At 43.1% G+C, this 17,474-nt stretch overlaps 1 protein-coding gene across 1 annotated transcript; it reads left to right on the top strand.

Annotated features, from left to right (window-relative positions):
• The first annotated feature begins 366 nt into the window (after window positions 1-366).
• Window positions 367-16,664, top strand: pole (polymerase (DNA directed), epsilon). The gene is given in 49 exon segments (XM_061671673.1): window positions 367-578; window positions 680-815; window positions 893-973; window positions 1,198-1,242; window positions 1,326-1,418; window positions 1,513-1,667; window positions 1,795-1,939; window positions 2,052-2,132; window positions 2,222-2,329; window positions 2,413-2,523; window positions 2,592-2,677; window positions 2,758-2,877; window positions 3,491-3,623; window positions 3,723-3,836; window positions 3,907-4,119; window positions 4,536-4,643; window positions 4,774-4,902; window positions 5,000-5,102; window positions 5,201-5,347; window positions 5,428-5,573; window positions 5,749-5,897; window positions 6,001-6,093; window positions 6,190-6,492; window positions 7,040-7,235; window positions 7,372-7,586; window positions 7,696-7,798; window positions 7,895-7,975; window positions 8,382-8,504; window positions 8,828-9,037; window positions 9,208-9,420; window positions 9,516-9,659; window positions 9,728-9,868; window positions 10,434-10,587; window positions 10,682-10,788; window positions 10,929-11,021; window positions 11,023-11,106; window positions 11,207-11,430; window positions 11,871-12,091; window positions 12,806-13,010; window positions 13,090-13,263; window positions 13,390-13,515; window positions 13,700-13,832; window positions 13,917-14,118; window positions 15,010-15,141; window positions 15,230-15,423; window positions 15,514-15,714; window positions 15,817-15,942; window positions 16,159-16,248; window positions 16,326-16,664. Coding segments are annotated over 49 exon segments (6,879 nt in total). The 5' UTR covers window positions 367-513; the 3' UTR covers window positions 16,449-16,664.
• The last annotated feature ends 810 nt before the right edge of the window (window positions 16,665-17,474 follow it).

Raw genomic sequence — 17,474 nt, forward strand, 5'->3', positions numbered from 1 at the left:
CTGGCCCATCCGTCCGTTTTAATCATCAGGTGGCCCAAACCTCAAACACAAAAGCTGATCTAACTGTTTATGATGACATACTTTTTGGTTGGAGTTTATTAAATCCAAAGATGGTAACATTTTAAATAATGCAGCTTTTGTTGTGACTATAAGCTGCCCCAAAAAAATCATGTAAAACCATTTTTAAAAATAAATAAAAAAGTGGAAGTGACACTTGCACTTTTTTCCACTTCCATGATTCGAAAGTGGAAGTGACATTTGAGCCCGTGTATAAATGGGCTGTAGAAGTGACTGTGTTCAAAATAAACGATCTTCGCGGCGCCGATCTCGCGGGAACTGGGGGAACGCGCCAAAGTAAGAAAACACAAGGCGTGTCCCTGTCATCGGAGCAACGACGCAAGTTTTAAATAGCTCCGAAATATCATCAGATGCAGAATTTTGCCCCGGAATTAACACCAAATCAGAGCTGGTAACTACTTTTACTGGACTGTGGTCAGCCAGCCAGCCCACAAAATGGTGTTGCAAAATAGCGGAAGATTCAAATCGGACCGGGATAAAAGTGGAGACCAGGAGAACCAGTAAGTAGTCCCGCATCCATTATCAACATGGAGGACAAGATCGCGCTTACGTGCGTGGCATTACATAGGGTGCATGATGGAGAGCAATTTATTTCAACCAGGGACGATGGCTCCTCGATGTCGGCCCTCAAGAGGCTGGAGCGCAGCCAGTTCACGGATGAGATGGACGCCCGCTTCGGCTTCGAGAGGATGAAAGAACCCGGAGAAAAAACTGGCTGGTTGATCAACATGCATCCTGTCGGTCAACACTCGCTCGGCGTGCTCGCCTTTGTTGTCATTGCGAAATATAAATGTGGAGCTCTTTGTGCTTCCAGGCTGAGATCCTGGATGAAGACAAAAGGATGATCAGTGTTGTGGACTATTATTTTATCCAGGAGGATGGAAGGAGGTTTAAGGTGTGTTGGATTTCTTAATACAGTATAAAGATGCAACATGTGAAATAATCATTGAACCTTATCGTATTATATCGTGAATATACATGACTTGTATCGTTTCTGACATAACACCACAGTTTGGCTCATGGTGGCCCCACAGGGGCGCCTCTTAAGAAGGCTTAATGTCTCAGCCTGTAATTATGAATATGAACCCTTACATCTTCAAATATTTCTTTTGTCTATAGGTTGCACTCCCTTTCAAGCCTTATTTTTATATTTCCACAAAAAAGGTAAATCTGAGCATCAATTGTGGCTCCTTGTCCAATGCCAAACCGTATAAGCACTCAGAAGTACATGTGTGCATTTGTTGCAGAACTGTGAAAGAGAAGTTATCTCATATTTGTCAAGAAAGTTCCAAGGAAAAGTGTCCAAACTTGAAATTCTCCCGAAAGAGGATCTGGATCTGGTGAGAGTGATTTTTGGTGTATAAATGTTATGGTGACTGCTTGACCTTCGCCGTGCCAAATAACTTGAAAGCATTCTTCTGTTTTGCCATCCAGCCCAACCACCTGGTTGGACTGAAAAGAGGCTACATTAAGCTGTCGTTCAACACCGTGGACGACCTCATCAAGGTCAAGCGGGAGATTTCGCCGGCAGTGCGCAAAAACAGAGAAAGAGAGCAGTCTAATGATGTCTACACGTCAATGTTATCAAGGTACGCTGGAAATTGGGTCATTTTGTGTCGTTCGTCTCAGCACCGAACAGCAATCGCCGCAATGCAAGCCATGCCGCCCGCCGCCTCGATTGGACGTTTACGGTTTTGACGTCTGCTGTCTTTGCAGCGCTCTGTCAGGCGGGAACGTGACTTCGGCACAGGAAGATGGGCTGTCCAAGAGTATTTCCGACCAACTAGACAACATCGTGGACATGCGGGAGTATGATGTGCCCTACCACGTGCGCGTGTCCATTGACCTAAAGATCCACGTGGTGAATACAAATGACCACTCGTGCGGAAAATATAGATAAGGTGGACTGTACCTGTTGTTTTCCTAATATTTACCTTTTTTTTTTTTTTTTTTTTTAAATATAAATTTCTCAGGCTCACTGGTACAATGTTCGATACAGAGGCGGTGTTTACCCACCGGAGATCGTCCGCAGGGATGATCTTGTCGAACGACCAGTATGACGATTTTCATTCTGAAGTTTACCATCTCTTGTCTTTTGCGTCAATGTCCCATAAATCATGTTTCTTTTTTTTTTTCTTTTTAGGACCCTGTTGTTTTGGCCTTTGACATAGAGACCACCAAACTTCCACTGAAATTCCCCGATGCAGAGACCGATCAGATAATGATGATCTCGTACATGATCGATGGACAGGTGGGTTTTATGTGTGTCCTATTTGTATTGTGCTTATGAGGTGCTTGTGACATTATAACTTGGTTTTTGTTTTCTCCCTATAGGGGTTTCTAATCACAAACAGAGAGATTGTCTCTGAGAACATCGAAGACTTTGAGTTCACACCCAAACCTGAATATGAAGGTCCTTTCACTGTTTTCAATGAGGATGATGAGGTAGGTATAAATGGAACAATTCCACTTTATTTAGCAGCGTTATAAATAACCATATTTCATTGCATCAGGTGGCACTTATTCAGAGGTTCTTTGATCACATTCAAGAGACGAAGCCCAACATCTTTGTCACCTATAACGGAGACTTTTTCGATTGGTGAGCTTCTTTTGTTCCTGAGTCATCTCGCACAAATGTTGTCAACATCGTTTGTTTTTGACTTTGCTGCAATTCTGCAGGCCTTTTGTTGAGACACGAGCTTCCGTGCACGGACTAAGCGTGCACAGGGAGATTGGTTTCCAGAAGGACAGCCAAGGAGAGTACAAGTCCAGTCAGGCCATCCACATGGACAGTTTTAGGTTTGACTCTGATCCACGTCATATGAGCTTGAAAAGTATTTAATAAAACAAATTCTGAAAATACTGCGGAAAGTCTGACAAGTAGATACATTTTGAGGGACCTTTTTAGTGTTAAACTGTTTTAAATATGATTGGAAGAAAAGACTGTTTCACAGAAAATGTTGTTGTCTTTTTTTCAAATTGGTATCTTTATTGCAAGACTGAATAGAAATTAGTTAAAAGTCTATAATTTTTTCAACATCTGTTTTGACAATTTCAGAAAGCAAAGCGTTTACATTTCATGAAGATGTCACAATATAATTTGAATGTGTTCCCAGCACCTTCTATTTTTCTTTGTATTAAATTCATGCTTATTCAGCATATTTCATATATTTTATAAGGGTGGTGAAATAATTTGCTAACTTTTTTTTGTCATGTTGTCTTTAATTTATCAGAATTGCTTAGATGTCACGGATAAAATGCATTTGTGGCATAAAGATGTATCATTTCTGGGATAGTGTTGGCAATATATTTGAAACGCATGTATAATAATAGTGTAATATATTCGAATTTATGTGTAGCAGAAGTTTTAATGTAAGGGTTGATTTAAAATACTTTTTCTCTTGTGCGCTAGGTGGGTTAAGAGAGACAGCTACCTGCCGGTGGGAAGCCATAATCTTAAAGCCGCAGCCAAGGCTAAACTGGGCTATGACCCCGTGGAGCTGGACCCGGAGGAGATGTGCCGCATGGCGACAGAGGAACCACAGGTATGATTTCGATGTTTTTTTTTTTTTTTATAGTATAAAAAAAAAAACAAATCTGATGCATTCTGTTAACTTTTTTTCTTTTACATTTTTTTTTGTCAGACATTAGCCACCTACTCCGTGTCAGATGCTGTGGCCACATACTACCTCTATATGAAATATGTTCACCCCTTCATCTTTGCTCTGTGCACCATCATCCCTATGGAGCCCGATGAGGTTTGTTTTGTTTGTTTATTAACGTGACAAGTGACTGTTAAACACTGCTTCCGTGTTCCTCTCGGTGCAGGTGCTGCGTAAAGGCTCCGGGACTCTATGTGAAGCTCTGCTCATGGTGCAGGCCTTCCACGCCAACGTCGTGTTCCCCAACAAGCAGGAGCAAGTCTTCAACAAGCTGACAGACGACGGCCACGTCTTGGACTCTGAGACCTACGTGGGCGGGCACGTGGAGGCGCTGGAGTCCGGAGTGTTTCGAAGTGACATTCCGTGCCGTTTCAAAATGGTAATACTGTATCCACCTTGGCGCTCCTAAGATTTATTTACCGACTGTCAGTGTTTCCCAAGGCACTATTAGGAAAATCTCAGGGGACACCAACAAACAAATATGTCACGAAACATACAGTATATCATGAAATAATGATGAGCTCACAAATTCACTTACTCGGTGAAGGCGTTTCATGAATTATTCTGTTGTATGAGTGGCTGCAGGTACACACTTTAATTGTACCTTCTGCCATCTAATTTAATTTCATGGTTCTTCCTGTCACTGTACGTGGCTGGAATTTTGGGACCGCTTAAGTGAAATTGAATAATTTCCCGCAGCACACCTGATGATCGTCTACAGCGCACCAACTCGTGGTTGGAAATAATCAGTTTATATGACTACGTGATTTTTAACGGTGATTGGTCTGTTCACAGAATCCAGCTGCTTTTGACTTCCTATGCCAAAGAGTTGAGCAAACCATGCGTCATGCCATTGAGGAAGAGGAGAAAATCCCCCTTGAGCAAGTCACCAACTTTAATGAAGTATACACATTTTCTTAATTCCCCCTTAACACCCCCTTTTGTTTTCATTGCTTTCTGTCCGAATCCCTATTCCCTCTTCTACTTTCCCAGTTTGAAATATAGGACGCTATTTCTTTTTTTATTTGACCAGGTCTGTGACGACATCAAAAAAAAGCTGACTTCCCTGAAAGAGGTTCCAAACAGGATTGAGTGTCCCCTCATATACCATCTTGATGTTGGAGCAATGTACCCCAACATCATCCTCACCAATCGTCTACAGGTAAAACAAAAAGAGGAATTTGTAATATAAGGACGAAAGGAGAGATCAATATCATCCTCGAACTATTTTCTTTCAAATGTCTATTACTCCCATCCAGCCGTCTGCAATGGTAGATGAAGCCACTTGTGCTGCCTGTGACTTCAATAAACCAGGCGCCACCTGTCAAAGGAGAATGGCTTGGCACTGGAGAGGCGAAATCAGTAAGTTTGTGTCGCATGTCTTGTGTTTTTAAGACATGAACTACAATCTGGAAGCAAATGGAGAGGAATCAAAGAATGTGTCACACCCTCTTCCACAGTGCCCGCCAGCCGTAGTGAGTTCCACCGCATCCAGCAGCAACTGGAGTCCGAGAAGTTCCCTCCATTCTTCCCGAATGGTCCACCTCGGGCCTTCCACACGCTCAACAGGGAGGAACAGGCTAAGCATGAGAAAAAACGTCTTGCAGGTGTCCTGTTTTTAAAAAGCATTTTATTTTGCTCTCGTCTATGTCAAAGGCAGTTCTGACTCGTGTTTTCTTTGGGTCAGACTACTGCAAGAAAGCCTATAAGAAGACGCACGTCACCAAGCTGGAGGAGCGAGTCACCACCATCTGTCAGAGAGAAAACTCCTTCTACGTGGATACTGTTCGAGCTTTCAGGGATCGGCGATATGAGTTCAAAGGCCTACACAAGGTACATGCCTTTGCAACACTGAAAAGAAAACCATGAATGATGTCTGCCCTCCCAGGATATTTGAGGCTTGGGCCACTTGTTAGTTGGTTCAGTCAATCTCTACATGTCGCTCATCTCCTCCTGGTAACAGAAATGTGCATTATTGAGACGCTTCTTTTACGTCATGTTCCTCAAGGTGTGGAAGAAAAAACTGTCGGCAGCTCAGGAAAGCGGAGACGCGGCCGAAGTCAAGCGCTGCAAGAACATGGAGATCCTGTACGAGTCTCTTCAGCTGGCTCACAAGTGTATCCTAAACTCGTTTTACGGCTATGTCATGAGAAAAGGGTACGTGTTAACTCTATTTTCCCCAATCTAAATTGTCTTCCAAATTGCTCCGTTACTTGAAAACGGTCTGTGATGCTCAACTGCAGCGCTGTGCGTCCGCTAGGGCTCGCTGGTACTCGATGGAGATGGCCGGGATTGTGTGCTACACTGGTGCCAATATCATCACTCAGGCAAGAGAACTCATTGAACAAATAGGGTGAGCAACACAAGAAAATAGCAGCAATCGATGTGTAACAGAGTGGTAGATTTCCACCGGCAAAATCTGTTTCTTGTCATCTTTCCACTGACTTAGGAGGCCACTTGAGTTGGATACTGACGGTATCTGGTGCGTCCTCCCGAACACTTTCCCGGAGAACTTTGTAGTGAAGACTAGTAACGCGAAGAAGCTCAAGGTGACCATCTCCTACCCTGGCGCCATGCTGAACATCCTGGTTAAGGAGGGCTTCACCAACGACCAGTATCACGAGCTGGTCGACCCTGCGTCGCTCACGTACAGTGTCAGGGCGGAGAACAGCATCTTCTTCGAAGTGGACGGGCCGTACCTAGCCATGATTCTGCCCGCCTCTAAAGAAGAAGGGAAGAAGTTAAAGAAAAGGTATGGCCAAATACTGTTTTTCCTCTCAATAGTGCCCCAATCGATAAACACCTCTTGACAGTAACAGTATGGAGCATTCCGGAGCAAAAGCTCCGCATCCATTTATGTTTCAACTTTGCCTCCAAAAGAATCGGTTATTAGAAGTGAACAAAATGTCAATAGCGCCCCAATTAATAAGCCCATGCGTTAGTTATGCATCCATTTCTAATTCAACATTGCCCCTAAAATAGTTGGTTATTAAAAATAAACAAAAGTACCATGTTTCCCCCCCCCCCCCCCCAAATGTTGTTGTTCCTCCAAAATATTAAAAACAGCTTTCACTATGAAGTTCGTCTACACCACTGCACATTACAAAATAATAATAAATGTATCGTTAATTGAAGACCTCTCTGACAGTTTCAATTAAAACTGAGCATTATTACCTTTGTATAGGTAGAATTTTTGCTCCTGCGTTTGATGCCGTGACCAATAAGTGTATATTTTCTGTATGTCCATTGCATAATATCCTTGTCACAGTCTCTAACTTGAAGTTGGCCTTTCGTAATAGGTACGCTGTATTCAATGAGGATGGCTCTCTGGCTGAGCTGAAGGGTTTTGAAGTGAAGAGAAGAGGGGAGCTGCAGCTCATTAAGATCTTCCAGTCTTCCGTGTTTGAGTCTTTCCTCAAAGGAACCACCCTAGAGGAGGTCTATGCCTCTGTAGCCAAAGTGGCTGACTATTGGCTGGATGTGCTGTACAGCAAGGTAAAGGCAGTTTCACACTATGTTAAAGCAGCCCGTGAGTCAACTTGTCAAACTGTTAACGTGACGGGTATTAGTTCAGTGTACCAAAAAAAAAACTTGGTGCTTATGTTGATCGTTTATTTCATTGTTCCTCCAGGCAGCCAACATGCCGGACGCTGAGCTTTTCGACCTCATATCAGAGAATCGCTCCATGTCTAAAAAGTTGGAGGACTACGGAGAGCAAAAGTCCACTTCCATTAGCACAGCAAAGAGACTCGCAGAGTTCCTGGGAGACCAAATGGTGAAAGATGCTGGTCTGAGCTGTCGTTACATTATCTCACGAAAGCCAGAAGGATCTCCTGTCACTGAGAGGTGCGCCAATGTCACATGCAGCTCCTCAGTCGCTGTATTTATTATGACGGGCTGCAAAAGCCGACTTGAAGCAAGAGTTCCCTGGCTCATTCATGTCTCCCCTTATCAGAGCCATTCCTTTAGCCATTTTCCAGGCTGAGCCAAGCGTGACCAAACATTTCCTGCGCAAATGGCTGAAGATGCCCAGCCTACATGACTTTGACATCCGCTTAGTAAGGATTTGAAATGAAAGAACTTCCAAACGTACAGATTTTTTTTGCCAAGTGGCCTTGTTTTGCATCACATTGTCTTGTCTTTTCTCGTCAAAGATCCTTGATTGGAGTTACTACATAGAGAGGCTAGGGAGTGCGATCCAGAAAATTATCACCATCCCTGCAGCTCTTCAACAGGTAATAAAAACAAAAAAAGAAAAAAAATACTAGCAATGCGCGGGTTAAATGTTTGTCAAGTAGTTGATCTGGTAGAGACATGGTCAGAAAGCTAGTCATTTAACAGTACGTTTGTTTTTGTAGTAGTAAAAACATGCATGGTAGTTTAATTGGAGACTCTAAATTGCCTGTAGGTCTGAATGTCAGTGTCTGTATGTGCCCTGCGATTGACTGGCAACCAGTTCAGGGTGTAGCCCGCCTCTCGCCCAGAGTCAACTGAGATAGGCGCCCGCGGGCCCGGGTGAGAGTAAGCGCAGTAGAAAATGGATTTGTCGAAAACTTTACTGTTTCGTACTAGAATATGATGTCACGGTCACCAGCTTTGATTACAACGTGTTCTGCAGTTTTAACTGGTTTTGATGTTCAGGTGAAGAATCCAGTTCCCCGAGTTCGACATCCCGACTGGCTTCACAAGAAACTTCTTGAGAAAAATGATATCTACAAGCAAAAGAAAATCAGCGAGCTGTTCACCAGCGAGGGCAAGAGACAGGTAGGTGACCTCAAAGCAAAATGGTCAAGTTGGCCAAGAAATAATCGATTAGTCGATTCACGAATCAGTCATTTTCTCCCAATTCAGTCAAGGAAATGTAGTTAGATACCTGCCCTGAGTGGAAATGTTCAATTCCCTAGAACTTTAGTGAGTGCACTTTAACAGGATAATTAATTTTAGGACATATTAACCAAGAACAATCTCACCCGTTTTTGGTTCAAGTCATTTAATCATGAACGTTTTCATGATCCCAAATCTCCAGCCTGTATTATATTGCTTCAAGTCCACTCTTTAAACATGGACCACTTGTGGTTCTTCTTCAGGTGGCTCATCAGCTCCTCGAGGGCAATCCAGTTCCCGATATGGAGGACTTTGGGATGCCGGCTCGGCGTCTGCAGCCGGCCATCCCCATCAGCACCAAGAGGCAGAGACCTTCTCAGGGGGAGGACAGCCAGGTAGAGTCTCAGGATCTGGAGCTCACCCAGTCGTGGAGAGAGGTCTTGGGACCGCCGCCAGCGATGGGCAAGACGAAGGTCGGTAACTGGCTAGATGTTAAATTGAACTGCTGTGAAATGTGATTCAAACGAATCTTGCTGATATTACAGCTTCTTGCTCTGCCTACAAATAGCATATAAAACATTTATTTTATTTTTTGAAAGAGGTATCTAGTATGTCTCCCCTTAAAATCTACGTCTCCGTGCAGGAGGAGCGTCTTGCGTGGTTGCGTTACCACAAGAAAAAGTGGGAGCTGCAGATGAGGCAGAGGAAGGAGAGAAAGAAGAAGAGGAGACTGTTGGATGGGGAAGCTCAGCCTGTAGGCGGAGGAGTGATCAGGGATGGCCCCACCACAGGCCTGGGAAGCTTCCTCCGCAAAACTGCTCGCAGCATCCTGGACATGCCCTGGCAAATAGTGCAGGTGGGCATTGGTTACTTTACCAACCCTCTTTTCTTATGGAAGGCAGCCCATTTCGAAGTAGAAATTACTTGAAGTGATGTATCTGATACGTGCAGATTGCAGAGACAAGCCACCCTGGACTGTACAAGTTATGGGCTGTGATCGGAAATGACCTCCACTGCATGAAGCTCAACATCCCTCGCATCTTTTATGTCAACCAAAAAGTCCCAAAGCAAGATGAGGGAGCAACATACAAAAAGGTAAGCAGCAGTGAGCACGTTGGTATTTTCAATGAATGTGTTTTATTTGAAGCAATTTGTCTCATTAGGTAAATCGCGTGCTCCCTCGCTCCAACATGGTGTACTACCTTTATGAGTACTCTGTGCCTGAGGACATGTACCAGGAGCACATCAACGAGATCAATGCTGACCTCTCGGCTCCCGACATCGAAGGGGTCTATGAAACACAGGTATCATACAAAGAACACTTCAGCACTTCATCGCTACGACAGTTGTATGAAATATTCTGTGTTTTGCAAAGATAGTAAAGTTCCGATTGCCACTGTCGTTGAGGTCTTGATTTCCCAATATGATTATTATTTTTGGTTGTAATTTGCCGTTGTGTAGTCCATCATAAGCGGTTTCAATTGTTTTCCGTATACTGATTGTAATTGCTCAAGGGGAAATTCAGTTTACACGCTGCTGTGTCTTTTGTTGCACACCACATAGAGAACCAAATCACACACATTCAGGCATGCAAGGAGAGATGTCCGAGGGAAAGAGCGCACAAACAGTGCTGCACCTCTTCAGCTAGCGTCCTGGTGCCTTGCTCGAGTGCAGTTCAACACCACTGCCATCTTTAACCGCAGTAATAAACACGCTGTAGTTAAATTAAAACCTCTCTTACTTTGTCAGTCAAAAGTGAGCAGCATTGGCATTTTTGCTACAACTCTGTATCTTATTCTGGTGTGCAGGTTTGTCTAATCTGACCGGTTTTGAAATCAATTTTACCTGATAAAACCATCCATTTTTTAGGTACCACTACTGTTTCGTGCACTAGTGCAGCTCGGATCTGTGTGTATGGTCAATAAGCGTGTTGGGAGGGATCTGGCCGGCAGGGAGGCAGACACCTTTGATCTGGAGAATCTGGATATGAGGTCCCTGGCCCAGTTCAGCTATTTGGAGCCAGGTATGAGCATCGCCATTTCGTGTCATTGAATTATTATCTTTTTTGTCTAACATGTCTGGTAATGTTCCTTTTGTCATGTTTGTTTTTCTTCCAGGGAGTGTTCGCCACATGTACCTTTACCATCACAGTCAGGGTCACAAGGCCCTGTTTGGCCTTTTTATCCCTTCTCAGCGCAAAGCCAACATCTTTGTTCTGGACACTGTAAGAACAATACTTCACTTATGATGTGAAAGTGCTGTAAAGTTCATGCATGGTGGATTTAATACAACTGGCCCGCTTCTTGTTTTAAAAGAGTGCATTCCTCCACGTCCTCCAAGTTTTGTCTTTCCTCTCCTCTGCAGGTGCGAAGCAACCAGATGCCCAACCTCAGTAACGTTTACACTGCTGAGCGCACTGCCCTATTGGAAAAAACGACGGAGGACCTTCTGCCGCCAGAAAAAACACAATTTTGAAGTTCGGGCTGAAAACGATGTCAAGGCAATCTACCGTGCACTGCAGCGCACACTTCTAAGCTACAAGGTAAGAGAAAAGAACAATAACTAATTATTCACTGGTATGACCTTATATTATCAGCATTTTATTGGTAGTCTTCAAATGCGCTTCTTTTTGTTATTTTTAGGAGGAGCGCCGGGGTCCGACCCTCATCGCAGTGCAGTCCAACTGGGAGTTGCGGCGACTGGCTACAGGGATGCCAGTTCTGGACGAATTCCCAGTCGTGCCAGTGCATGTTATTGATGAAGTCAATTACAATGTGCTGGACTGGCAGCGGCATGGAGCCCGGCGCATGATCCGCCACTATCTGAACCTGGACAGCTATCTGTCACAGGCTTTTGATATGGCTCGGTGGGTATCCTGCAAACTGTAAATGCCACATCCATACGTCTTGGGAGGCAAAAGTCACCTGTTGACTAACTGGGCTATCCTGCCGAAGCGTCATATTAGCATTGAATTTAAAAAAAAAAAATAACTTAAAAGCACCATGAAGACCCTGCATACGTATGAGCTGTCCTTTGATTGACAGCAGCTAACATTAGCTACGAAAGTCAGTCAATTGTTACTAAACAAGCTATTTGTTCTACAAAAATAAAAATAGGGCTTTTTGGACATTTTGAAGAAAAGAAAAATCAGTGGATTTTCATTGAATGACACTTTAAAAATTCAAAATGATTATGGATGCCCTTCGATGTGTTTGAGTTGTTGTCATTTGAAAGTACACCATAATGTTGCTTTTGTGTGAGAATGATGAAAGGGGAAACTATGTCTGCCATCTCTCTCCATTTCAGGTATTTCCACTTACCTGTGGGAAACCTGCCCCAAGATGTGTCCATCTTTGGTTCTGACTTGTTCCTTGCCAGACATTTGCGAAAACACAACCACCTGCTATGGCTGTCCCCCACAGCGAGGCCAGATCTGGGGGGCAAAGAGTTTGACGACAGCCGCCTGGTAATGGAAAGTGATGACCGGGGCTCTGTTGAGATTAATGCGCAAGGATGCTACCCCACAGGTACCTCAATGCATACAGTACATAAACCTCACTCTAGAAATGTGTCATTTAAAGGTCGATGTATAACAGCTAATCAATTGTCATATTCATCAGCAACTATTTTGATCATGATTAATCGTTTAGTCATAACTAAATAAGAACTTGTGAAATCAATAAAAGTAATAACTTTAACTTAAAATTGTCTTAAAATTGTCCTCCAGTATTTCAGCCTCTCAACAGTAAATATTCTCAGGTTTCTGTAGTCCTCCATGAAAGCAGACTGATTGATTATCTTTGTGTTTAATCCAAATAAGACATTTGCCAACATCTGCTTTTACTTTGGAAGACAATGAGGATGAACAATGAACAATTTTGCCGATTTTCTGACATGTTCTGTACCAAAGCAGTGACTGAATCATAATCTGTTTGTTTGTGCATTTTCTGCATTGTCCATTTGAAATAATAATATCCCATTTTTGACTAAAGGGAGGGAAATTAAATGTTTGGTTTTTTTTTTTATCAGATGAATCCCCAAAAATAATCATCCGATTAATCGATTATTACAATGTCTGCCGGACATAAATCGGGACATCTCCTGACGTAACTTGTGCGCTGAGACAACCCTTGATCAGAAATGTTCTAAGCTCGTCAAAATTGATGAGGGATGCTGGTGAAATACAAAGTTGACCTAATTGTGGGGCATGAATGTTAATTTCTAATGGTTCCATTTTACAGTGTGTGTGGAGCTGGACCTGCAGAGCTTGGCTGTGAACACCATCCTCCAGTCGCAGCATGTCAATGACATGGAAGGAGGAGCCAGTCTGGGTGTTAGTTTTGATGTGATCCAGCAGGCGTCTTTGGAGGACATGATGTCAGGAAACCAAGGAGCTAGCTCACTAGCGAGCTATGACGAGACTGCCCTCTGCTCCAACACCTTCAGGTGTGTGCACAGTTATAACACGTACACACATGTTTTATTTTTACCCACTGCATCCGTGCTTTATGTTTTGCAAGAGTAGGATCTTGAAGAGCATGGTGGTGGGCTGGGTCCGAGAGATCACACAGTACCACAACGTGTATGCAGACAACCAGGTGATGCACTTCTACCGCTGGCTGCACTCTCCCAGCTCGCTTCTCTATGACCCCGCTCTTCACCGCACCTTGCACAACATGATGAAGAAGGTCTTTCTCCAGTGAGTGATGCGCGCCCGCCATTTTTTTACATGTATTAAATGTTTTTAACAAATTTAACAAGCTGGCCTCCACGCTGTAATTTCTGTCGCGTCGCTGCGAATTAATCATTCTCATCCTGCCGACAGGTTGATAGCAGAGTTCAAGCGTCTAGGCTCCACTGTAGTGTACGGGAACTTCAACAGGATCATCTTGTGCACTAAAAAACGGAGGCTAGATGATGCCATTGGATATGTTGAATACATCACAAATAGGTTTGATATTTGGCTTGTTTAAACCATGTCGAATGTTAATATTAATCATATGGCAGTAACACAAACATACACAGTTACACACACACTCCCTGTTTAACGGGTCAGCATTTCATTGTATTCGTCATATCAAACATGTACGTGCATGCATCGCAAGCAACCGTAATCTTCTGACTATGTCTTGTAGCATACATTCCAGAGAAATATTCCATTCTTTGTCCATCTCGTTCTCCCGATGTTGGGAGTTTCTACTGTGGATGGACCCGGCTAACAATGCCGGCGTGAAGGGCAAACTTCCCTCCAGCATCTTGCATGGCGCGGTAGTTCAAACACACATTTTACCATCATTTACGATTTACTGTTTATCATGTTGCTCATTGCCGCTCTGGGTTGGTGTTTCTTAGGAAGGAGACAAACCAAAGAAAAACACAGAGGGAGATGAAGACGGCAGTGAGGATGAAGCGGAAGATGAAGCAAATGCTCAGGAAGATGAGGACGACGCAGGGACGGACGACGTGGAGGACTTGATTGAGAGCAATTGGAATATCATGCAGTATCTGCCCCAAAGTGCCTCCTGCCAGAACTACTTCCTGATGATCGTGTCAGGTGAGTCCATTATGAAAATACAATGAACCGTTGCTTACTTGCAGGTTTACAATTTCACCTATTTATCGATTTTTTTTTTTTTTGGGGGGGTGAGGAACCTATCTTCCAATATTTGCTGTAAAAAAAACATCACCTTTTTGCTGTTTTGGTGCTCTGGCCAAAGGCCTTCAAAGTCAAATATAAAAATATTGCTTTGGCACCATCTGGTGGCATCTTGTTGCCAAGAAACTGTGTAGAACTGGCCTCAGTTCAACATAGTGAGGCAGCTTCGTTTCGTCAGTCTATGGCCTTGTCTAATGGAAAATAGTGCTTTGCCACCAACTTGTGGCATTTACGTCAGTTGCTCGCAAATTTGTGCTATTTGCGGCAGGGCTCGGTCCCTATCCCAGAGGAATAGTGGGGTTCACTTTACATAATATTAAACAAAACGTGACTAGTAGCACTGGGTCGCATTTGAGATATTCACCGGCCGCAATGTTTAGTACATCCGCACCATTAGATCCAATACAATAGTGTATCAAAAATACTACTAATTGTAGTAAAAAGCCTCACGATCTCACTGACTGACATTGCCGGAGACATTAATTCAGTAGTGTTTCTTATAGTTTGTAGCGGTCTACAACTCGAAATGTTTGTGATATTTTAGTTACCCAATGAAGCTGCATGAGACGGGCAAATATGAGCAACTTGCTAATTCCAACTGAGAAGTATTATTGTTGTAAATGCTCAATTTCTTTTTCATTAGCTTCTTCAGGTCTACCTACTTTTGTGGCCAGTGAGTCGCGTTTTAGAACCTGTTCTCAGTTGTAATAGTACATATTTTTACTACATATTTGCATCATCTTGTACAGTACTCATACACTACTTTTCATCCCTTTACTTTTTACCCAGCTTACATTGCAGCAGTTTACCAGAGCATGAAAGAAGAGCTGAGACGCAACACACCCGGCGCAACGCCAGTCAAGCGACGTAGCTGCAGCCAGATTTCTCAGCAGGCAGTCGGGAACTTGAGCGCTCTTCCTGGTAAGCTGTACTGAAAAATAAATGCTGGATGTTATGAAGTCACCTTATACTGTATTTAGATCTCACATATTTGAAATCTCTTCCGTAGGAATGATCTCTTTCTCCCAGGAATATGTGTCCAGCGAGCTAACACAGAACATTTTTACTATTACACAAAAAATCCAAAAGAAGGTGACTGGCACCAGAAATGTGTCCGAGCCCTCGGAAATGTTCCCGGTCTTGCCAGGCTCACACTTGCCACTGAACAACCCAGCTCTGGAGTTCATCAAATATGTCTGCCAGGTAAATTCAAACAGAAAGAAGTGTAACCTCAATGTTAAATCAGCTGATTCATTTTCTCCATCCTTTTTTTGGTTTTGTTTTTTTCTTCAGGTCCTCTCATTAGATAGCAACATTGTGAACCAGGTGAACAAGCTTAAGAGGGACCTTCTGCGGCTTGTGGACGTGGGGGAGTTCTCGGAAGAAGCCTGTTTTCGCGACCCATGCATCTCCTATATACTGCCTGAAGTTATATGCCACAACTGCAATTTCTGCCGTGACCTCGACCTTTGCAAAGACCCCTCTGTGGCACATGTAAGCCAGTGGAGGCTCTGTTATTAGCCCTACTATGGAGTTTCCTTGTTGATTGCATCGACTGATTGTTTTTTTTTTTTTTTCTTCTTTCCTTATTGCCAGGATGGCGCCGTCTTGCCACAGTGGTTTTGCTCCAACTGCCAATCTCAGTATGAGACCGAGTCTATTGAGATGGCTTTGGTGGAGGCCCTGCAGAAGAAACTGATGAGTTACACATTGCAGGACCTTGTAAGTTGAAAGCAGCTGCATAGAGAAAGGCGTGGCAATGTACAGAGTTTGGTTCAAGTCCAGGCTTCGGGTGGGAAATCCTGAAATCAATACGAATGGTTAACATCGTTTTTCACACATCTTGTCACTGATTGTGTGTACATTTTTCGCTGAATCATTAGCCAGTTCTCAAATATTCAGTATGTAAGTGAGCCAACCCTTCTTTTTTATGTTTAGGTGTGTACCAAATGTAAGGGAGTGAAGCAAGCAAACATGCCTCTCTACTGTACATGTGCCGGAGACTTTCAACTCAATTTCCCAGCTAAGGTGTGTTCTCCATTGTGTAGTTTCAATTTGTTTGTTTTATTTTTCTGTTTTCATTTGTGTTCTCTCTCCCTTTAAAGAACTTCTCAGAGCAGGTCACAGTGTTTCGGAACATTGCTTCCCACTACAAAATGAGCTTCCTGGAGGAGACCATTGACTGGTTGATGATGATGAGTCCACAGATGAGCCCGAATGCGCCTTAAAGGCACAACTGAGGTTCATCACTATTTGTCACATTAGAACGACTTGTTCATCGACCTTGGTGAATGTTTTGTGTGTGCGTGTGTGGTGTGCGTCATCACTCCGTGTGTGCATTGTGTGCACTTGTATGGCTAAGTGCAGTTTATGTGGACTGTAGATGTGCTTAAATTCTGTGTTCGGAGTTTTGAAATGTATGCGCACAGATTAAAATGTTGACTGTCAATAAATACCTTTTACTGTGTAATATATTCCACGCAGTATTCAGGTCGATTTAAAAGTGTCATTACATTCTGTGTGGTCCTCATCTTCTCTGGGGACAACTATCAATCTGTAACAACAATGAAACACACTAAAAGCTTTGCTCCCCATCAATAATTTACGTACTAATTCCAAGGGCCTAACTGTCTTTTAATGTATAATCAACTAGGAGAGCTTTAATCATGCCAGTTTCCGGTCATAACCTCTGCACACCTTTCTTTATTTAGTCTTTTAAAACAGTGGCTGTACTGAAGATCTGGAAAATCGCAGCTGCAATAAAACACAAATTACTCTTTCAGAAACTAAATATGTGATATACGGTACTGTCACCAAGATGAAATTAATATATATTGTATCAACGTTTATCTTGATTGGCCTTCTCGTCTCAACCAATGTGTAATAATTAGAAAAATGCTAAAAGTGTTTAAACAGCATTTTTGTTACAGAATAATATTGTAAATATTTGACTGTGTTCCGGCATGATCCATAGATGTTATTGGCTAATACACATATGTTTATATGAGGAAAAATACAAGGTCAAGGACCCCAGAGGTTATTCACATTTATTTATTCATTCTTCTACATACCTACAGAGATTACAGATTTTTTTTTCCAAAACTGAAGTGATCCTTCACCCATCAGGGCAGAAATGGATCGATTACTCTTTGTTCTTCCCCATTGGCCCATTGTAGTCTTCCGCAGAATCCAGATGGGTTCAGAGAACCGCAGAATCTTGTTAGGGAGGCATTTTGTTGGAAGTGACCGACTTA

Source organism: Phycodurus eques, chromosome 3 (assembly GCF_024500275.1).
Source record: "Phycodurus eques isolate BA_2022a chromosome 3, UOR_Pequ_1.1, whole genome shotgun sequence".
NCBI classification, from domain to species: domain Eukaryota; kingdom Metazoa; phylum Chordata; class Actinopteri; order Syngnathiformes; family Syngnathidae; genus Phycodurus; species Phycodurus eques.